The sequence below is a fragment of the Centrocercus urophasianus genome, unplaced genomic scaffold (assembly GCF_019232065.1).
Source record: "Centrocercus urophasianus isolate 14NV4802_14NV808 unplaced genomic scaffold, USGS_Curo_1.0 seq_10, whole genome shotgun sequence".
Taxonomy (NCBI): domain Eukaryota; kingdom Metazoa; phylum Chordata; class Aves; order Galliformes; family Phasianidae; genus Centrocercus; species Centrocercus urophasianus.
In genome coordinates, this window is record NW_024884142.1 from 63,705,507 (window position 1) to 63,729,250 (window position 23,744).

The following is a 23,744-nucleotide window of genomic DNA, read 5'->3' on the forward strand; positions in this document are numbered from 1 at the left end:
AAAAAAAAAAAAAAAAAAAAAAAAAAAAAAAAAAAAACTTAATCCTTAGAGTTGAGAACTGGAAATGAAATTTGGCTGAAACAAAGATACTTCATCCAACTGCAGGATGAATTTCTGAAAACCAAGCACTAGTTGAAAAGTTTGGGTTTTTTTGCTAATAATACTTAACATTAGGCTTCAACTCAAAGTATTTTTTTTTATAATTGAGGGAAGAAAGTATTTAGTCTTCTTTCTAATTTTAAGCTTAAATTTTCAGTGTTTACATATATATATATATATATATATTTTTACTTATTTCCTTTGTTTGAAACCACTGTCACTATACAGTGATCTGTGTAGCTTGAAAAAAAAGTCAACAGTGTGTGTTTCTGTAGAAAAAACAAAATCTTGCTTCTTCCTGTGCACATTAAGTAACAGACTCATTTTGCGGGCAAAATAATAAAATATATGTTGATCATATGTTCATATCCTAAAAAAAATACCTGAAATGAGATGTCCGCATGAGTGTTTCACTTCCTGAAGGAATCATAGAATGGCCTGGGTTGAAAAGGATCACAATGATCATCTAGTTTCAACCACCCTGCTGTGTGCAGGGTCACCAACCACCAGACCAGGCTGCCCAGAGCCACATCCAGCCTGGCCTGGAATGCGTACAAGGATGGGGCATCCACAGCCTCCTTGGGCAACCTGTTCCAGTGCGTCACCACCGTCTGGGTGGAAAAACTTCCTCCTAACCTAAACGTCCCCTGTCTCAGTTTAAAACTATTCCTTCTTGTCCTATCACTATCCATCCTCATAAACAGCCATTTCCCCTCCTGTTTACGCACTCCTTTCAAGTACTGAAAGGACACAATGAGGTCTCCCTGGACCTTTCTCTTCTCCAAGCTAAACAAGCCCGGTTCCTTCAACCTTTCCTCTTAGGAGAGGTGCTCCAGCCCTCTGATCATCTTAGTGGCCCTCCTCTGGACCTGCTCCAAGAGCTCCACTTCCTTCCTGCACTGGGGACCCCAGGCCCAGATGCAGTACTGCAGATGGGGCCTCACAAGAGCAGAATAGAAGGGGGCAATCGCCTTCCTCTCCCTGCTGGCCATCCCTTTTTTAGTGCAGCTCGGAACACAGTTGGCAGCGCTTATCGCAAGGAGTGCTGTGTGCAAGGTGTGCTGTGTCAGCCTTTACATGTATCTCTTCGATAATGCAATTGGTGGATACTGGTGTAATTGAAAAGATGTTTAAACTTTTAAGGCAAATATGCTTTTCTAAAGAGATATAACTGTTGGAAAAAGAATCATAGTAATACTGAGTGTTTGAGTATAAACTTGCTCCATGTTTAACATACAGTAATTATTTAACTAACATATTGAAGCACTGTAATGCATGAACTAGGGAAGGTAGGGATTGAAGAAGTGACATGACAAAAATGTTGAACTATTAAAAAATACCCTATTATTAGTATCATCAGTAATGTTTTTTTTTCCTAGTTCAATGAATCTAATGAAACCAATGCTATTACCATTAGTGCAAACATGATCTACCTTCATAACAATGAAAGTGAGATAGAAAGCATGTTTACATTGGCAATTTCTTTTGTTTTCTTTAGTGAAGCTAGTAGTTTTCTGTCTTAAGAGTTTGATCAGCATCTCTTGAAAGAGAATTTTGATGTAATATGGAACTTAATGAAAAGATCTATTGATTATTAGTGAAGATCTTACTGAACAAGTTAGTTTATTTGAAGACATTCATTCTTTCTTGATCTGTGGATGTTTTGTTCCTTTAATCTCTTAGAGGTGTCTACAGCTAGAACCATACAATGAAGTATGTCAGTATATGAAAGGACTCAGCCATGTTGCAATGGGACAGTTTTATGAAGGCATTAAAGCTCAGACTAAAGTTATGTTAAATGATCCACTACCAGGCCAGAAGGCTAGCCCAGAGTATCTGAAAGTGAAATATCTCCGAGGTGAGTTGAAATTTTTGTTTGTTAGTTTCGTTGTTTTTTTCTTCATTCCTCTGAAAATGCACACATGCTTACAGTTATGGCCATTTTAAAGAAACCACTGTGTATTCTAATGAGTGCTGTAGAGTATGTCAAAATGTCAAATTATGCCAAAAATGTACATGCTTAGCAGTAGATCATATGGTTAAAAGCCAGCACCATAAGTCAAATGTATTTTTCTGTCTACTGGTAAATACATACCTGAAGTAGATGCATTTCTGTTTTAGAAATCAGTTAATAGCAAAATTTTATAATCTAAAAACATCTTATTAAAATCATGTTGGGTAACTGACAGATATATAACCCGTGGCTTCATGTAACTACAGAAGTAAACTGACGTACAAATTTGTTTTAATTTTATTTCTTTCCTCCAGAGTATTCTAGATACTTGCACGCACACTTGGATACCCCTCTTACAGAGTATAATATTGATATAGATCTCCCTGGAAACTTCAAGGACCACTGGGCCAAAAATCTTCCTTTTCTTATAGAAAATTATGAAGAACAGCCAGGGTTACAGCCACACATAAAGTGAGTATTTTTAATTTCTTTAACCCCCCCTCCAATGTTTCTTAAAATCTTGACTTCTAATTTTGAGGCACTTAGGCCTGCCTTTTCTGTGTGCAAGTTCTTTTTAAAATCTCTGGGATTGGAGTTGATTTATTTCATAAGAAAGAAAGAATGAAACTTAAGATAGTTTTTGCAAGTTGATCTTCACATAATCAAGTAATATTGTTTTTACTTTATATAAAATTATTTATGATAATTTTAATTATTTAAAAATCTGTTTTGTTTTCTTTGCAAATAACATTAAGATATAAGTTTGAGATCCTCAATATGGTATTATAAGTACCCTTACTACAGTTTCTTCCTATGTGCTTTTATTTTATTATGGGAGTAATTTCCCAGGCATTAAGTAAATTTTTAGGAACAGCTGAGTTTCACTGGGAAAAATATTCTCTAGAAAAACTTAGGTAACCAGTATTTTAGAAGGAGCATGATTGCAGCCAACAAAGTAGACGATGTGTTAGGCTAGCCTTCTAGGCTAGAAACATGCATCTAAATAAAGGGTAGTAATTTCACCTGCTATAAATGCATTTCTAGATATGTTCTCCTGTATTCCTTCTATCTTTGTATAACGTTGAATTGCGTTTGGCTTTTGTGTGGTTCTGTTCCATATACACAATTTGTATTTTACAGAATTAAGAGAGAAATGATAGAATAAGGCTTCCAGTTTCTATATGTATTCTTTCCTTATTTAGTCTTGAGGTTCTTCAGGATATATCCACTGAAGGATGGTGTGTTGTTAGTTAACTCAGCACCACTTAATAATGAGAGGGTCTGAAGGCAAAATAGCTTCTGACAATAAGTTCAGTAGGACCAGGATTTGATTTCAGATACAGAGTGTAACTGCCATATACGGTGTATGTTTGGTGACAATGAGGAGAAATGGGTGTTCTTTATAAAGCTTTTGAGTATTTCCCACACAAACTGTATTTATTACCATACAAACGAATTGTGTTTTATAACTTCCAGGATTTGTGTTGCCAAGTTACGTCTGATGTATGTTTTTCTTTCTGTAAGAGATGTATTGTTTCAGAATTTTGAAAGCTATAGGACTGATGTGCAAGAACTCATATGTGTAGCTGATCATCTGGGTTCCATGATGCAGTACGAGACACCAGGATTTCTTCCAAATAAAAGAATACACAGAGGTATACTGGAAAAGCTTTATACATTTGAAAAATAAAAAGTTAGTGTAGTTACAATTTAATGCTCTGTCTTTGCTATCTGTATACATTTTTCTTAAGCTCTATGCATTTGAAATAATTAAACAGTTTTAAAATGAAAATAATGGTATCAGCAATTTGGTTGGAAATTGTGATCTCCCTATCCAGATTGATATTGACAGTTTTGTCTGTAAATACATCACTTCCCTGCTTTGGTTTTATTGTCTGTATGAAAATAAGCGTCTGGTTCTAATTGATTTTCTACTTCTGTTGTTGTTTGTCTTTCTTTCCTCCTACCTCCCAGCAATGGGGTTGGCTACTTTAGAGGTAATGCAAGCTGTACAGAGAACTTGGGCAAACTCAAAAGTTCGGATGAATGGGAAAACAAGACTGATGCAGTGGAGGGATATGTTTGATATTGCTGTGAAGTGGCGAAGGTAATGGTAAAAGAAGAGAGAAAACAAGCCTTAAGTTTAACAGTGGTGCATGCTTCAATTAACCAAGGGGCTGAAGTCAGAACAGGTAGAACAATTACTCTTTCCTTGTTAGAGACAGATGGATGTTAGCCTATGTACTTGAATGTGTCTTTGTGCATATCCTCATCCAGTCTGAAAAATCCAATGCATTCCTTAAAGGATTTTGTAACAATACATCATCTAAATGAAGAGCTTAGACTGAGGCGTTCTGGGCTTTGAGCGGTGTTTACTTGGCTTGGTTTTTCGTTTGAAGTTTGTAATGTAAACAGAGTAGACTAAAACAAAAATGTCTTGCAAACATGGATGGGATCAGTTCTTGATCCACACACTTATATCATCAGATTTGTCTGAAAAATGTGAGTTTGGGACTTTCTGAACATGTCTCCCAGCTTGCTTTTTCTTTCACTTCTCCCGGTGCATAAAACATCCATCGTAAGAATCTTTCCTCTCATTTTCAACCAATTTTTCTGTTTCTAAAGAAGTACATAGTGCAGAGTTTTTTGGCACAGAGCTACTACTAATAGAGCTGTTAGTTATAACTTTGTTACAATTAGATCTGTTGCCAATTGTTTGGAAGCTATTCATATCATCTATAATCATTTACTGATTTCTGTTTTAGGAGATATTTTTTAGCCAAATTCTGCTTTAATACTTTGTGTATGTCATGCCAATACCACTATATGTGCCTGGTATCAGTGGACCTTTCTAGTGCCCAATTCTTTAGAGAGAGGATAAAAAACATAGGATGTTCTCATCTGAAGTTACACTCAAAGCAGATTCTTCACAGTTGTTAATAGACAAAATCTGTAGTAACATAGCCATGTGATGATTATCACATTGGTCTCACCATGTCAGCTACCTTAGTGAGAAAGTTACCAGCTTGGGCTCCTGGTCCATAGGTAAGCATCTGCACTGATTAAGCCCAGTGATTAATATAACTTTGCAACCCAAGCACGTAACAGCCATCAAGAATATGTTTGCAATCTGCCATTTTTTTTGTGGCTTGTGCATTTCTTGAGTCAGAGTTCGTATTTTTCTGTCATTATTCTGGCAGTAACATTAGCAGTTAAGAATAAGAATGAATTGAGGCATATGTTTGGTTTTTGGTTTTTTTTTTTTTTTTTTCTTGGGTGTTTTTTTTTTTTTGTTTTTTTGGTTTTTTTTAGACCAAGAAGTGAAAATGCAGCATTTATATTGGTTTAATTCCTTAAAAACCAAAATCCTGTAAAATATATCTCATAATAGTTGGTATTAGTCCACTACAAACTGGCATACTGCAAAGTCAAACTTCCTTTCAGGAGTTTTTTTTAATTCATTCACTTTTCATTCTGTGTGGGCGTTGGTATTGGCATTAATACATCACTCATAACATTGTGTTTAATCTTTGAGAAGAGCAGTTTTGAATGCAAAAAATTCTTCCTTAGAACAAGTGAAACTTGCCATAGGAGGAATCTTGTATACATCTTAGTCAGTAAGAAAGTGTTATTGTTTGTGGGTTCTGTTGGCAATGAGAGATCTTTTCTTTTGCCCAGAGCACCCTAAAGATGGAGTAATCATAGGCACATTTGATTGAAGAATCCCAGTTACTGTAGGGTAACTAATTTTTGTTTGTTTATGTGACAGATGCATCTAGAAGCCTTAGTGAAGTTGAGTCCCTATTACGCTTCTTTCTTCTGCAAAATAAAAGGCAATTTGTGTAGCAAAGAGCCTATTGAGTAATAGCAAGTTAAAGTATGTAGGTGAAACAAAGAAGGATAAGAAGAAATACAGTAATATTATAGTGTTAGTAATAATTGTGCAGATCTACTAGATATAATAAGCCAATTAGGAGCAGCAATCAGAGCGATAGCCTCTCCTTAAAAACAGATGTACCCAAAACATGTTAAAAGCAAATCAACAGGACAGCAATAGGAAAGCATCACTATCTGGGCTACTGTTCTTTATTAAATGAAAGACATCAAATGCAAGAACCCTACTGAATTTTAAAGAGGAGAAAACGAATGCTAACCACCACTCTATAAGTAGAAAGTATTCTGTTAAAACAGAATGATGCTTTAAGCATCAGGAGTGCAGTTAGGAAAATGCTGCTTTTCCTTTTTAAAAAAGTGAGGAAAAGGTTTGGAGTGAATTTTTGTGGTTGAAGCAAAGCTGTGAAAGACCTTAAGATACTCTGCAACTTTGTTTGAAGCCCTTATTTTGTGTGAGCCATAGTTACGTGAAATGCTTAATAATATTCTTAGGAATATTCTTAGGTACGTTTCACTTATTTGTGACTGCCTATTTCTAGCTTTTGCCTAAAATTATTTTGTGTAAGAATAAAGTTCCATTGGAAATATTACGTGGAGTGAAATGCGTGCCAATAATAACGTTTTTTGTCTTTGTAGGATAGCAGACCCTGACCAACCTGTGCTTTGGTTGGACCAAATGCCTGCACGAAGCCTTAGCAGAGGTTTCAATAACCACATTAATTTAATCAGGTATGAGATTTTCCAAAATTTTCCCACACACACTAAGGAACTAAAATTTACTGCATGTTTGTGAAACAGTGTGCTGTAATAGTCAATGCATAAGTGCTTACTGTTTTGCATCAATACGTACTTTTTATTTTCTAATGGACCATTTGTTTTTTGTGCGCACTCCTGATTTTCCCTCATGACAATTCCTCTTTCTCCTGGATTTCGAGGGATAAGTACAACCTGGAAGATGCATATTTTTACATGCTGTTTTTAACTCCCAAATAATCTAAGGTTTATATTTAAGGTAGAGCTCATCACAGTTTTAATTCTTACGAACACTGCTTCTTGAAGACAGTGGCAGTGATTATGAAACAAAGCAGTTCTGTTACCATTGTTCCTGACTTATAGTAGAACAAAACAGTTCTTGTTTAGTCTCAGAGAATGTCAGATACAGCAAAGGTGACAAAAGTAAGTAACCTGGCAAGGGTGATAGGTGCACTTTCGAACAAAGATAAAATTTAAGATTCAACCACTGTTGTACGTTCCATCTTCTCCCATGCTGCAAGACTCAGTATTGCAGTCAAGACAGCGCTACCGCCCAGGAAGTGGTAGAAGTGTGAGACACTCAATGTGGCAACATCACTGTCAATCACAGGAGCAGAGGGTGTTTTTAAGTAAATACATAAGCAAGACTTCATCTTTTCTTCTCCCCTACTGTAGGAAGTATTGAATCCTTGATCTGTCGTTCTGCTTTTATCTGTTTCTTCCTTTTTGAGAAAGCATCTGGAAAAGGGCGGGGAAAAAAGCTTTTTTGAGAATAATTTTCTGTAGAGAAAAACAGTGGTAATCTGATGTTCACAAGCAGAAGCTAGTGATCATTTCTCCCCATCCTTCCTAACATTCTGCTAGGCTGCCCTTTGCTTTAGGGAGTAGTTACAATGTAGTTTTTAAATCCCTGTGAAAGTTGGTGTTTGCTCTAAGAATGTGCTGATTTTTGGACTGTGTTATGCTCAGCCTTCTGTCTTCCTTCAAATTAAATATTATACTTGGGTTCCAAACTGTCCATCTTTGCTGTTGCTGCATTCCTCTTTTTACACACCTGAAATCCAGCTGAAATGACAGCAAGCTGTTCTTTGAGACAAGGATGCTTTCCATGCTTAATCCATTTCTATCTGTTCTTAAATTGGAGAGGAAGAGCTTAATTCCTATGTGGTCTGAACTTGCAGAAGACAAAGGCATTCATGTTACAAGACTTGATTACTATGCTGACATAATATTGAACATTTAATCTGCAGAAGTGCATCCCTTTTGCAGGCTGTTAGCAACTCTCTTTTTCACTGGTCAAAGTACTTTAATTGCTGGTGTTCTCTGCTGAGAGAAAAACAAAACTCACAATTCCAGTTATTTTGGTGATGCTGCAGAAATTTGAAATAAGCTTTATAAGTACTTAGAGTGGAAGGCACACAGCTAATCAAACTTTAGTCTCATGTGTTTGGATCAGCCTTGACTTTTAGAGGCCTCATCGCCATTTTTTATCATACTTTTTATTAGCAAACTGATTATTCTCTGCAAGTTACTCTTTTGGGGCTTTTTTGCAAGGAACAGTAGATTTAAAGCAGCCTTAGAAGCTGGTCCTACTTAGTACTGGTTGCTGATGACCTCTTTTTTAACTCTAGGAATCAGTACCTCTTTGATCACTTTGAATCCCAAGTAATAGCTGCTTTTGTTGATTAACTTTCATAGTAGTGGTTTGTTTCTGCTTTTGAATTCCGTCCTGATGATTTCACATCAGGTGCCAGATAAAAGAAATGAATATATCCATGTGGTAGTATGTTTGTTTAAAAAAAAAAAAAATAAATTGTCAAACATGCTTAAGTCCTTTATAGTTTCTAAACAAAAACTTAGTAGTCTATTAAGTAACACAAGGAGATTATGCAGACCTATTCAACAGGAAAATGGCTGCTAATTGAAGGTAATTATAGGCTACAGAACTGTCACTTTTTTGTTGATAACTGAGATCATTTTATGGTCTTTCAGGTGTTTTTCAGGATTATTGTTTTATATCAAGCTTACGATTTGAAAATTGTTCTGACTTCTTAGATCACAGCTATCTGAAAACTAAGTGTAATAGATTATCTAGTCTGACAAATGGCATCTCTTCATGATTATTAAATATGCTGAGATATAAGCTATTCAGTCAAATAAAAAATGCATCAATAGCAGTAGAGTGATAAGGACAAAATATCAGTTTTCTGTTCTGTGTTCCAGTTGTAGATGTGAAAAGAGATGGTTAATGGTTTTTAGTTTCCTGACTTACTATGGACTCTTCTGACAGTAGCTTAAATAATAGATAGTAACAATAATATTTTGGCATTCTGGCTAAGGACATTATACATTCTCTTGGAAGAATGTATTAAATATGACTGCAAGTACTGAGTTTGGTTCCATGCAGTTCATACTGATAACTATAATTTCCTCAGTTGCTCTGATTTCATGTGGTATTGTACAAACTTTTAGTGTTACTACACCATACATCTGTGCAATTTATTTGACAAAAACAAGGACTGGGTAGCTCTGCAGGAGGGAAATAGTGGAAAGCAGGGAGGAATCATCTTTTTGAACTAGTTATCCACTGGAGGGTTTTAGAAGTGGAACTTGATTTTGTTGTTTTAATATTCATGACAGCTCTGGTCATGCTAAGTTCAAGCTATTTCTAGCTTGTTTGGTATAAACTGTACACAAGTAATTTCTGTGTGCAAAAATACTTGGATTAGACACCTGTTAGCATAAATACTTTCTTAGAATTCTTTGCATTTGCAGTCCAGGGTTTTCCTGACAGATGAGTTTTGATATGGAGACACTAGCATTCAATGACTATTGAATTCAAGATCCGTTCTCAGAATGGCATAAGTGACTGAAGAGAGTCAGAAAAAACAATTTTGGTGTTTTGTTTTGATTTGGAGAACTTTTGCTGAAGGTATGTAAGAGAAGTCTTGTACTTTACTACGCTTGATAGGCTTCTAGGTCTGAGTAGTCTTGAGATTCAACTGTATTGGCTGTCTCTACTAACTTGTGGGTCTATACTTAAGTCGGACTATGACTTATTTCTCTTCTGGCAAATAGCAAAACTTGGTAACTTTGATTTACATTAGAGAAAATGTTTTTGGAAGCTTGAGCTATTTCCATGGGCAAAACAAAAATTTGGGATCGGCTAAACATTAGTGATACACTCTGTGTTTTGACAAAACAATAAAAACATTCTCTGGAACACTGTTACTTTTGAATCTTTGATGGTAGTGCTCATCAAACAAGACGACAGTAGGAATACGCAAAAATAGTGTCTGACCACCCACTAAAAGTCTTCTCCAATACTCTTCTAGATAGCTTTACAGACAGGTCTGATTTGTACGTATTTTCCAAGATGTCACTAAAGGAAAATCCAGTTCCTTGTTCTGATGTGCTTCTGCCTGTTGTACAGATATTTTACAAACAAATGGAAAATGATGGGACGTACAACAAGGGCAAATAATGTACAGAAACTTATCTTTGTCCTTCCTCTTTTCTTTCCCTTCCTGCTTCCCTTTACTTTGTGCAGATATGTATGCATTCTAATTTTGTTCAGTTTTTAAAGAGTGATTCTGCCATTGCAGTGAGAGTAGACCTGCTCTGAAGTGTGAGATGGTGGAGTGAGACATTAGGGAGTTAAGCTGCCAAAATCGCCTAGAGTGCATAAAAGCCAAGTGTATACACCTTCCTGTGATTCACCTTCCTGTGATTGACAGTGGTCTTGCTTCCTCAGAGAGCGATAACATTTGCTTTATAAAATCTTGTTTTGTAGACTGGGAGAAGAGGAAGGACTCCTACAAATGCAATAATGGTATGTAATTTTTCCTCTCAGAGTGGTTAGTATCCTAGCAGGGTTCTACCTAGTTTTTATTTATATTTTTCATAGTGTTCTTTGGGGGAAAGTGAATTTATTTTGTTATCTTCCTTCAGTAGTTAGTACTCCAAACTGTTAGGAATCAAAGCAGAATTAATTCAATATGTAGAAGTTCAGATGAATAAAGAGAACTGTATGTGGACTGTCAGAGTGTATTGGTCACATGTGTTAACAAATATGTAAACTGGGGAGTTGTTGGCTCTCAGAGTAAGTCAGTATGCACATTAATAGTTCTGTCTTAGTTCTTCAATTTCTACTAGCCTGAAAGTCTGAGAATTATATCTTTTTAAGAAGTGATAATTATCATATAGGTAATGGATAGGCAAAAAAATAAGAAAATACCTGTGAAATACAGTTTATTGGAACTGAGAACAGTTCCAATGATATGTGAGTTTTTGCAAGTTCATCTTAGAATCTACGTTCAGAATTGGAGATGGACAGTTGCCACTTCAGAGACACCTCTAGTCCATTTCTTTGATCTAAAAGCATATGTGGATAAAATTCAGTCAAACTTGTAATGAATAATGTTTGTGTCTTATCCTGAAATGCTGGTCTGAAATACAGGACTTGAAACTGTTTTGTTTTGTAGGGGACAGGTGATTAACATGCGGTACCTGGAGTACTTTGAGAAAATTCTTCATTTTATCAAAGATAGGATCCTTGTTTATCATGGGTAATTTACTGATTTATTTACTTATAATCTTCCCTCTCCCCATGCCTACTGCTTCACTCCCTTGGTGATACTGACTTGAAATTTACATAATATTAATTTCAGAAAGTCTGAAAGATATTTTCTTAATTCTACTGCCTTCTAGTTTTCTTATTGTCTGTAACTGTTGTATTTCTGAATGGAAATGCAAATCCTATTATTTGCTATTTAAACTAATAGGAAAATTATTGTCATTACAGTATGTTTATTATTAAAAAATTCTGTTGAATTTGTTCCTGCTGTTTTGGCCAGAGTAGGTCTCAATTCTGTATAAAAATGGTTTCTTTGAGATATCATGATCCCTCTAGGTAGAACAGAATACAATTTCTCTAATTATAGAGAATAATTTCTTGAACGATGGAGTGATAAATCCCACCTGTGTGAATGAGGAGAAGGGATTATGGAACTGATGGATGGTAATTTTATATGAAACTGGTGTTTGGCAAGTAGTTTTGAAGGAACAGGGAATCTTTACTACTTGTTACACAAATGGGTTGTAGACTTTACAACCTTCTGCTCCAGAGCAGAATCTCAAACAGAAGAGGTGACTAAAGATTTTAAAATCGTTATTATCTGTTGCAAACTTTGATCACTTTTTAATGAGTAAAATATTTTCATAACCCATAGCTCATCTGTGACAACAATGTTCTGATAAATTTAATAACTAAGAAACTCTTAAGTCCTCTAATTTTCCTTTGGCCTGGTAATTTTTGTTAAATATAGAGTTCTATTGTTCGGTTTGATTTTGCTATGTAAATATTGAAAATGAAAGCGCAGAAAAGTCTTTAAACTGTTTCAGATTTAGAACACTTAGAACAACCCCTTAGCCCACACTACCAAGTAAACCCCGTTCCACGCTTCAGAGTGACCAACAGCAAATGAATAAGATAAATTTGAAGTATGTTATTAAAGTCTGAAGCTGGAAAAAAAGAAATGGAGGTGATCTGGGATGGAGAGGCTTTGTTTTGTTATTTAAAAAAGGTACTAATAAATGAGCATGTGGCCAAGTATGAAGGAACTCCTTTTCAGAACATAAATTGTTTTCAATAACTCATTGGTTAGCTAATTAGATTAAAGAAGCGGATTTTCAAAAATGTTAAAGAGTTCAACTACTGCAATTCTATATTTAGTTATTTCTTCCTCTAGTGCTAATAATCCAAAAGGACTAATGGAGGTTCGAGAAGCTTTGGAAAAAGTACATAAAGTAGAAGATCTTCTTCCAATAATGAAGGTAAATTGAAGAAAACACTTCAAAATAATGCAGGTTATTCTGGGGTCTATCCAATTCACCAGAGTGTAACAGTTGTGTAAAGCTTAAAATGAACAACTTGAAACACTAACTCCAGTTATTTCAAATCTACATATATAGAGCATGACCTTCCCTTTGGTAAATACAGATGTGTGGTGTGTATTTGAAAGGCTTGGCCTAGTTACGGTAACTACAGAAAAACAAGATGCTGAACATAATTCTTTGAAGTATACAGTGTGAAGAAAAAAATTGAAAATGTGTCTGAAGGATAAGGAACATGCAAGCTCTTCTTGTATTATCATCATTTGTGTAGGTCAGCACCTGGTGAAGGCTGGCAGAGGGGAGTGGGTGCCTTTAGCTGACTGATCATCAACCTAGAAGTGTGCTTTGCATTTTTGTGCTCTGGAACAAGGAGTGTTGAAATCTGTAGTTTTTCTACTTGCTACTGGTGGTCCCTGTGTAACGGCTGTGCAATGGAACATACCAAATGTATTAAATACTCGTATCTCAAACAGTAAGGCTTAAGCTAGGTTTAAGTCAGAGGTTTTACCCCAAATTAATCTAGCATGACCAATAAGTAAGCACTGAATAAAACTTCATTTAGAATAGAATAAAATTTGGGAAGGAATAGTCATTCTAAATGGAGACAAACTCATAACTTCCTTGTCAGGATGTCTGCACTGTGGTTTCATTAATAGATCATAGATACCAAGCTATCTCTAAGCAAAACTGATTGATCACCATAGAACAGCTATTGTATGATGCATTTACCTTGCTACTACTAATGCACTGTCTGGTTTTGACTTTGCTTGCTATACCACTTCCTTGTGCACTATAGGTAACTTTCAGAAGCTGTGTGGCTCAACCTCTGAATTTTTCTATGGGGTGTTTTTAATAGGTATTACTGACAAATGAATATGCAAACACAGCCCCATAGTATGCCTCTATGGCTACTGTAGAATCACAGACCAGAAAAGAAAATTGCTATTAGTGGAGTTAAAAGTGCAGGTTGCTCCAAAACAATGAAGAAAATGTTGTCTCAACATAGTGGATTCTATTTGGCTTAGCTTGAAATACATGTTTCTAAGTACTGGCAGCAAGTATTTTTCCTGGTTTTCATAACCTGTACATTTTCTCTGGTTTAACATGCCTGATTCAGTACTTCAGGTTTCCATTGAGTAAGAAGAAAAGAATGAATGAAATAATGTAGTTAACAGTAAGTCTGTACTGTTCATCCAGCTTGTTCACTTTCCAGTTCCAGATATTTCAGAACAATAGAGGCAGTCTGTTTGCATTCACCCTATAATTACTTTCTTTTCCTTTTGAAAGCAGTTTAATAGTAAGACAAGAGATGGGTTCACTGTGAACACAAAAGTCCCCAGCCTCAAGGATCAAGGGAAAGAATATGATGGATTCACAATTACAATAACAGGAGATAAGTATGTTTATTTTTTTCAGGGTCTTAAATGCATTAAGTAATGATGAAGTATTGGCAATTAATCTTCTTGAGTGCCAGTTCTACTTGTATAAAGTGGGTTTTGTTTTTTTTACTGGTGACATTTTTGCCACCACTTGTTTATTTCAGTGCTTCTGTTTCCTATCACGTTCCATAACAAAGAGGGAATATGGATGCTATTTCTGGAGCTCATCCTGTTGGGATAATTCTCTAACAGATAGCATATAAATGAAGGGAGTCTTCCATATTCTTCCTACAGTTTAAAATACCAAAAGGAGGAAAAGACTTGGTCTTTATCCATACCAAAGTACTTTTGTTATTATAAGCCTTTGTCTGTTAAGGAAGCTAAAAAGAGAATGAAAAAGACTCTTTTGTTTGGATTTTGGCCTTTTCATTTTGTGTATTCTTTAAGATGTCTGCAGATCCTGTATCTGCACTTACAGTTTGAGCTATGTCACATGCTCAGATGGGACTTCGGGCTGCTCTTTGAGTGAGATAACAAATCTTATACTTTATGGATTCCATCTCTTTATCTTCTCAAAGAGCATTAGTCTGAATCTACCTAGGGCAGGCCAGAAACCCCCTCCAGCTACTAGTCAAAGTCTGTCTAAAGTTGATTAAATTCTTACCTTTTAGTTTATTGATTATTATGGGCTTTTAAATTCTATGCTTGGGAATTTCCCAAAAACATGTGTGCTTCTAATGTGGGGTGTGGATTTTGAACTTCTCTTTTGAAGTGTAAATGTGTCTATTGATTTTTAATTTTACATTCTATATCATACATCTCTATCAGTGAAGTGATGCAAAATGTCTTTATTTTAGAAAAATCTTTTGGTATCAGCAATGTGATACAGCATCTTACTCTGTACACGTTTTATTCCATGTTAATGGTTTGTGACCCATACTTTGTAATTACACTCTTATACCAAAGCAAGTCATATTTGATGAATTTAAAAGTTAACTATATTTTTAACTACATTCCCGAGGCAAAGAAAGATATTTTAAAATTAGATTACAATCTTATATATGACAAACTTGCAGCATGACAACATGTTTTAAGATTCAAGTGGGGTTTTTTGTTTGCTTTAGTAAAATGAAGGTAATCCACATAATCTCCTGCTTAAAGGGAAAAAAAGAAAGAGCAAATGTTTATGATGTGGTATTTAACTGCTGTGCATTTGTTACTTAGCCTGAATATGTACAAAAAAATTATCTCCTTTTCTGCTTAATCTGCTTGATAGAGTTGGAAACATATTATTTTCAGTTGAAACTCAGACAACAGAAGAAAGAACACAGCTGTATCATGCAGAAATAGACGCACTATATAAGGATCTAACAGCTAAAGGAAAAATCTTAATTCTTTCTGCAGAGCTGGGGGTAAGCTTGTTTTACTGACAACTGTGAGTTCCTTGGCAAAATTCTATTATGTCTTTTGTACCTTGTGTTTAACAGTCAATGCCTTAATGCTTTCTGACAGAGATCTTAAGTAATAAAATTGACTGCTTGTTTAAACCTAGTTACGTCAAATAATATAAGAAGTTGCCATAATTCCATCTGCTAATGAAATCTGCTCTGCTTTGCTGCAGTCTAGAAGGTCTAGACAAGCTCTTGATATCACAGTGCGCTCTGCTATAGAAGTGCTAGATGTTTTTTCTCATTTTTTTGTTTGCATGAGTTTGTGGTTGTCATTTCAGTGATAAGCACCACTTCAGATCACACAAAGATTTGGTTTATAGTGGCTGGATGCAGGATGAGAAGTTACATGAACACAATTTTAGTGGGTTTTTTTCTTTCCATGTATTCGTGTTCATTTCTGTTGTAATAAGAACCCAACTGTACTTGAGCCAGTGTTTTGCACTTTTCTTTCTTTCACACAGTATAGATTGTTTCACCTAAATATTTGGATTCCATGTTGAGGGATGTGCCTTAATGAGTACTATTGGTGATAGGTGGATGGTTGGACTAGATGATCTTGAAGGTCTTTTCCAGCCTTGGTGATTCTGTGATTCTGTAATATAAAACGCATAACTGCATCTTACTTTTATATACTAGCTGAAATTCAGCTTGATATTTTACACATTTAAAACGGTTATACACATATAAAATGGTTATAAAATAAGTGCTGTAAGATTTTTCCAATATGTGTTTATGTATGTGGTAACATCTGGATATTAAGCCATCTTTATCTTTTGCCTTTGCTTAGGAAGCAGATGCTGTGTGCAACTTGATCCTGTCATTAGTTTATTACTTCTATAATTTAATGCCGCTTTCAAGAGGATCAAGGTTAGTGATTGTCTTTATCACATCTGTTTTCTTGGACACACTCTATAAAATGTCCACGTGTATGGTATCATACAGTTTTTTCACTGTCTAAAAAGATCAGTAATCTCTGAGTTAAGCTGTCTGACCTGTACTGTTCCTCATTTTATGCTGCTGTGGTGATGAGCACTGATTTTGTACTGTTTTAAACTCTAGTTTGTAATTTCTGGTAGTAACTATTCATGACCACACATATATAGAAAAAGATGAGTAGTCAGTATTTATGTCCTTTAGAATTGAAAAGAGTTATTTTTAAGTTGTAACATTTGGGTTCCGAATCTATATTGTGTTATACTGCTCAAATTTGACTCAAAAAGCTTCACTGAAACACATATTTTAGATGAGATACAATTTGGTACAACTTATTTTATGAAAACACACTACAAATATTATTTTAGGTTAATGGAGTTGTTTTTGCAGCTGTTAGAATTACCAAATGAAACCCCAGCATAAATTATTATATTTCACAGATCTCTGCAACTGAAATTCCAACGTAATGCCAACCTGTCTACATCTAAAACTACTGTTAATATCTTCTCCAGTTGTTTCAAGTTTATTAGTAAATTTATTTCAGTGGAAAATAAATAACCAAGAGAGTTTCATTTCTATACTTAGCCTTTGATTTTCTTACTGAGTGAAAAAATTAATGTAAATTGTTTAAGTTTCACAATTAAATATATATATATATATATATATATATTGAACAGGTGGAATAAGGGGATTTCTTTCTTTTCTGTGGTATCTCCAGCCTGGTTCATAAACTCATTTGGGCTATAGCTAAGCTTCTTGGAAACAGGAGTTTGCTTTGTATTCAGCTACATGGAGTTTTAAGAACTACCAAACCTGAAATTATAATTCTGACTACTGTGGAAACAGTGTTTTTCAGTAGTTAAACTCCATAGTATGATGGCTTCATACTAATGCTGTTTGAAAGTAACAGTGATTTCACTTTGTGTGTTGCACTTTATTTTTTTTTTAATGTAAAATAGCTAGCATGTAATTTTATGAACCATCTGTGAAACAACACTATATTCTTTTTTTGTATGTGTAGGCTAAAACACTGCTGTTTAAATGCTGTTATTTGCTGTAACACTATGGAGAGACTTTTACTGTGGGTATTGTTTGTTTGTTTTAGTGTGATAGCTTATTCAGTGATCATGGGAGCTCTAATGGCAAGTGGAAAGGAGGTATCAGGAAAAATCCCTAAAGGAAAGGTAAGTATCAAGGCCTTGGGGAAGGATGTGAATTTGAGGAAGGAGCTGCGAGAATGAACTGAAGGTGCATATTTATGTACTGGAGAAGAGATAGCTGCTTACAGTTGTGTCTTCCAGCCTGAGAGAGCAAATAAGACTTAGAAATAATATACCCAGTGCTTCTGATTAGTCAAATTGCAGCAGATTGTGTCCCATAATAATCACACGTTTCTAACAGAAGCAATTCTTCTGTGCTGCACTGCTTTTTCCAGCTTTCTTTGAACTGAGCTCTGAGAACACTTTGGTATACTGGGTGGCTTTTCTGGATGCATGGCAAAAATTTTAAGCATGCATTGTATCTGTGAGCACTTCAGGCAAGCAGAAATGTATTTGCAACTTCTTGCAAAACCTCCTTCACCTCTGTATTCTGCTTAATTCAAAATGACCTTGTTTGTAAGTGACTACATTAAAATACTATACCATCTTGCTCAATTTCCCTTTATTTATTAAATGGTTTGTCTGTTAGCTGTATTACCTCCTCAACAAGAAAGAAGTGAGAGCACATCTCTCTCTTTAATGTATTATCAAAAAATCATCAGAATTCCAGTCAGAATCAATGCTGAAGAAAATATCCTGTGTGGATAACTGAAAAGAGAGTGACTTTACCTTCTGTTCTAGAAAGTCCTGAAAACAATGAAGTCTGTCCTTTCAGTACAATGAATTTAGAAGGCTGGTAAGATCAAAAAATACAAAAAGAAACAAACAAGGCCATGAAGAGAATGTATTTTGTACTCCTAGTAGCTTACAAGTGCATATTAAAAAAAAATAATCTATCTTTTCATGCATTATCAGCCTGCTCTGATGACAAAGATGCCCAGTTATCAGGAGTTCTGTTATTTTCTGGCAGAAAGTTCTGTCAGTAGCTACAGCCACATATTTGTGGTGGTGGAATGCTCAAACCTGCAGACAGCTTTAGTGCCTGGCATGCAAACTTACTTCCCAGTTGTTCAGTGGTGAGAAAGAAGCTGGTCTGTGCACAGATAAGTTAATAAGCTTCTGTCCCACCAGCAGTAGAGGTAACTTTCTTTCAGAACTCTTGAATTCAGTCAAGGTTTACTAAACCACAAATGTTTCAACTTAAATATTTCAGTTTTAATGAACCAATGTGTTTTGAACACTGTTTTACTGAAATCTTATTAGCTGTAAATATGAAGTTTCCCATAGTTCTGGGCTATGCATAGTTAAACTTGTCTGAAAACTCACGGAAAGAAATAATACAGAATATCTGGGAAGTTCAGAATAAATTTGCCATTCCTATGACACAGTATTTTGTGGAATAGAGTATGTGGAAGTGAGAAATATCCTGGTTTTAATGGTTAATTGGATGCTATAATGAGAGGATAAAACCAGTATTTTCTGGCACTGACTCAATAGCAAAGACATCTTGCTAAGAGATAATTAAAAAAAAAAAGTAAACTGGATTTAGTCACAAAATGAGGATACGTATTTTAAAGTTGAATTTATGTATTACAAATATTCAAGGATGAACCTCCTGAAATTAGAAAACTTGAAACTTCTCCCATTTTTAAGATTTTTTTTTAAATTGTGTTGCTTTTTCAGCTTGTTGACTTTGAAGCAATGACAGCACCAGGATCTGAAGCTTTTAGCAAAATAGCAAGGAGTTGGATGAATCTAAAAAGGTAATTCTTTTTGTTCAGATGAGGAGAATGAGGGTGAAGTAAACTATGAGGAACTTTGTAGGTCAACTTTAAGCTTGTACTAGAAGAACTGACTGAGACATGATGAGTTTAGTGAATGACTCTTTTTACTCTTATCAAATCCTAATTTATAAAGACATTTCTAGTTTAACAGAGCAGCGATGTAGAGAGAGTCATCATGTGTTAGTCTCTGAGAAAATTTGTTGACTTAATATTTGCTTTGTTTTGTCCTGTGGTCTAATTTCCTTTTTTTCTGATTTTGTTATTAACAAATCTTGTCACTGAGTGAATAAAACAAGTGAAAAAATGCAACTTGGTTGCTCTTTGCATTATTATGGATCTCTTCAAATTATACATTGGAAGTGGTGTGCTTACTTATTAATACTATTTTAATTTGGAGAAAAGGTATTCTCAAAGTAAATTGAAGTTCTGATTTTAAAGAATTGCATTAATATAACTGTGACTTCAGTATAATGCCTACAGATTTAGGTTTTCTAACAAATAGATTTTTGAGTATTGAACATCTTAATTCCTTGTCAGTACTGCAAGATCGTTGCATTTGATTTGTCTCTTGGTAGTTATTCCCTGAACAAAATCTTAAAAATGGGGTCAGAGATTTAAAAAAAAAAAAACAAAACAAACAAACAAACAAAAAAAAAACAACAGCAAAACAGTTTTAGTGTCCTTGAGGTCAGGGTCACAGCACTTAAATGGTGCTGAGAGAACTGACCAATGTCCTTAGAAGGCTGTCTGTAATCTCTGAGAATTTGTACAGATCACAGGATGTTTGTGGTGACCAAATGAAAGGAAGCCTGTCTCCAAAAGGTCTGAAGGACCATTCAGGGAAACTAGAGGCTCGTCAGCCATGCTTTAGTTGCAAGTCAGTCATGAGGTCTTTCCTCTAGCAAAGCATTTCAGGCTATGTGAGAGTTCATATTGGCTGTTTCTTAAGATAGGGTGATGAACATGTTGCTTTCTGCAGTAGAACTGCTACATTTGTGGATGGGAAGAGAGCAACTGATGTTTATTTTGACTTCAGTAAGGTATTTGATACTGCCTCCCACAATATTATTGTACTAAGGTAGCTGCTTGATTTCAGCTGGGACTGAACTGTTTTCTTCAGAGTGTTTGGTATGCTGCTCTGTTTTGGTTATAGGAGAAAAAACAATGTTGATAACACACCGATGTTTATAATTTCCGATAAGCAGTGTTGTACAAAGCCAAGGTTATTCTCAGCAGAGGGCCTAAGGAGTTGGGAGAGAACAGAATTAGGACAGCTTGCTTAAACTGGCCAAAGGGATGTTCCATACCATATGATGTCAAGTGGAAAGATTTTTCAAGAGAGTAGGAGTTTGTCTCGCTCTTTCCTACTGCTTGGGGCCTATCTGAGCACTGGTCAGGGGATGGTGAGCAATTACTTGTGCATCACTTGTTATGCATTCATATATATATGTAGTCATAACTATTTTCCTTTTCTTGATCTTAGTAAATAGATTTAAGTCAAAGTTCTACGTTTTGGTGGTTTTTTTTTTTGTTTTTTTTTTTTTTGCTTCTTCTCCATCCCACTGGGAAGAGAAGGAAGTGAACAAACTTCTGCATGTTGCTTAGACACTTGCTGGGTTAAACAGCAGCAATAGTTCATAATGGTCTGGATGAATGGACTAGTTGGATAGAAAGTAATTTGGATGATCAGATTTAAAGAGTAGTTAGTGAGTCGGGCTTCGCCTGTAACCAGGTAACAACTGCACCACTGCAGTAATCTACCTTGAGACAGACCTGGAAGAGGCAATGGAATGAATGGAGTTCTTGCTTGTGGGGTTAGGAGGTGTCTCCCCACTTTGGTGTCCAGCTGACACACTTGAGGACAGGGCTGGATCTGGAGGATGTAGATGAGCTGCAGGAAGAGGCCAGCAGGAACCTTATGAAGGTCAACAAAGACAAATGCAGTGCCCTGTCCCTGAAGAGGAAGAATCCCATGCAGCAGTACAGGCTGGCAAGCAACTTGGTGAAAGAGACCTGTATGCTTTTGTAGACAGCAGACAAAACATGAGCAGGCAGCAAATCCTGGCTGCAGGGAAAGCCAGTAGCATCCTGCACTTTGTTAACAGGAGTGAAGCCCATAGATGGAGAGAGATGATAATCATTCTCTGTTCAGCACTTTAGATCACACCTAGGACTCAGTGTCCAACTTTGGGACTGCTAGTAAAGACAATGATTAATTGGAGTGAATTCTGTAGAGGGCCATCAAGATGGCAAGGCACATATCTCAACAGCAGGAATTTGATCTTGTTCATCAGCTTGGAGAAGAGAAGGCTTAGCCCTAACAACAGCTTTCTGATATTTATTAGAAGTATAAGAGCAGTGCTTGGTAGGAGGATAAAAAGGAACATACATGAGTTGAAACAAGGTTCAGATTGAGCATAATCTTTTCACCCTGAAGGTAATCAAGTAGTGGAGCAGGCTGCCTAGAGAGACTGTGCAGTCTCCATCCCTGGAGATTTTCAAGACCTGACAGGATGGAGCCCCAGGCAGCCTGCGCTGTCTTTGCAGTTGACCTTGCTTGGAGCGGGATGTTGGATCACAAACCTCCTGAGCTACTGTGTGATCCTGAGAGCCCATAGAACTCCATAGCTCTGTGTTAAATATCGCATGCTGCTCAATGGTATTTAACTCCATCTGTGGCGCTCGGTTTGAATTTCGCCAGGCTATAAAACGTATTTGTAAAGGACGGATGCTGTTAAGAAGACTCAAGTCTGACTTTATCAGACAGGAGTTAAAATTCTACATATAAATTCAGTCAAGCTCAGTCTTCATTAAGAAGTGATATTTTTAAACTAGTGTAGCAAATTGCAGTTGATGTTTCTTTAACAGTTGAGGGTTTTTGCTAAAAGTAGTCTGTGCAAATATTGTGACTTGGTTGTCTTAGAAATAACAAATGTTGATGGTTCCCACTTTTTTTTTTTCTTTTTCTGTAAATTCCCTATTTTATACACTTAACCTCTTTTTAAATCTCACATTCACATATCTTCATCAGGGAAACTTTCCTCTTTGGAAATAGCTTGAAATAGCTTTCCCCTTTCTTATAGCTTGAAGACTTCAAGCTATTCCTTATCTTATGCACTATTATTTCTATACCACAGACAAATTAGCTACTTCGGGTAATTACCATCACTTATTACTTTATGTTCTTTAAGTTGTGGTTCTACAGATATTTTTCTCAGCATCAAACAAAGACAGCTTTTAGCATTTTCTTCTCTCTGGCTCATTTCTCACTCATCTCTCAGTTGAGAGAGGAAAGCCTGTGCTATGAAACAACCTCAGTTACAAATAACCCTGCCAAAACCACAATTTAGAACAGATCAGTTTCCTGATCTGATTTGCTATGGGATATCACTGATAATTTAAATAGTACAGCTGAGAGGGTTGGAAACAGGTTCTTAACTTCAAATCCCAAATTTGTTGAAGTGGATAAGCAGAAATGTAAACCAATATGTTAGCTTCCAGGTAAATAATTCCTAATTTAGAATAAATGAATAATTGTCTTTTTTGTTTTTTTCCTCTTTCAGTATTTCACCTTCTTACAAGAGCCTACCATCAGTATCAGAGACCTTTCCAACCCTGAGAACGATGATTGAAGTGCTAAATACAGACTCTTCTCAGTGTCTAAAAAAACCTGTTGTTGTGGTATAATTTATACAAATAAAAAGCCAAAGTATACTGCTTCTTAATTTATTTTAAAAGGGAAAACATATTCAAATTGGGTTTATTACTTATGGTTTTAGAGTATGTGAAGTTATTTGAGTAAATATCACTACAGAAAGAAATCTTTGTGACCAGTAGAATTAAACAAACAAAAAACAGCAGTTAGCTTCTTGTATTCTGACATACCCTAACAGGGAATTCAGCTGTCCAGGGGCCAAAATGAAGAGCAATAAGAAATTCCCATCTCAGTTATGTTCTAGACATTCTGCAGGTGAAGATTTTACTTTAAAAAAAAAAAAAAAAAAAAAAAAAAAAAAAAAAGATTAAAGTGCATTGAAAGTCCCAATGATGCAACTTCCATTTATTCTTTATTCCAAAGCCTCTGCCTTCTGAATGGAAAACTTCAAGCCATACATGTGTGAGTAATTGGTAAATATGCAGACACTTCATGTAATGTAATCCAGGGAAGGCACAGATGTCAGCTTAAAAGAAGAGCGATCATGAGAAGATAATTTGGAAATACAACCAAAGAAATGACATGTCCAGGGTCAGTTTCTCAGTAGTAAATGTCAGAAACACAACAGTACGTGAGGTTTTCTTTTCCGTTGGTGGTGGTGTTTGGTCCCAGCAGAGTGACAGTGTTGTAGGAGAGCTGTCTGGTGTGGGTACAGTGCCTGCTGCACCTGCATGTGCGTAGAGGTGTTCCGAAGGGGTGGTTCTCTGGGCACTATGTGTGACTAAGAAAGTGAGCTCGAGTCAAACAATGCTCTCGAACAAGTTTAACAAACAGAGCAGGATTATAT

At 35.8% G+C, this 23,744-nt stretch overlaps 1 protein-coding gene across 2 annotated transcripts in view; it reads left to right on the forward strand.

The window, feature by feature from the left end:
* TTC13 (tetratricopeptide repeat domain 13) overlaps positions 1-22,956 on the forward strand; it is a 37,206-nt gene extending 14,250 nt beyond the window's left edge. The window contains exons 11-23 of one of the 2 annotated variants that reach the window (XM_042809197.1): positions 1,783-1,957; positions 2,368-2,524; positions 3,578-3,708; positions 4,028-4,160; positions 6,584-6,676; positions 11,185-11,268; positions 12,451-12,535; positions 13,883-13,992; positions 15,251-15,386; positions 16,213-16,292; positions 17,464-17,542; positions 19,142-19,221; positions 22,806-22,956. In XM_042809197.1, the coding sequence (XP_042665131.1) occupies positions 1,783-1,957; positions 2,368-2,524; positions 3,578-3,708; positions 4,028-4,160; positions 6,584-6,676; positions 11,185-11,268; positions 12,451-12,535; positions 13,883-13,992; positions 15,251-15,386; positions 16,213-16,292; positions 17,464-17,542; positions 19,142-19,221; positions 22,806-22,929 (1,467 nt within the window). In that variant the 3' untranslated portion in view covers positions 22,930-22,956. The remainder of the gene's footprint in view (positions 1-1,782; positions 1,958-2,367; positions 2,525-3,577; positions 3,709-4,027; positions 4,161-6,583; positions 6,677-11,184; positions 11,269-12,450; positions 12,536-13,882; positions 13,993-15,250; positions 15,387-16,212; positions 16,293-17,463; positions 17,543-19,141; positions 19,222-22,805) is intronic. The other variant, XM_042809203.1, reaches the window with a different exon arrangement.
* Positions 22,957-23,744: the final 788 nt, after the last annotated feature.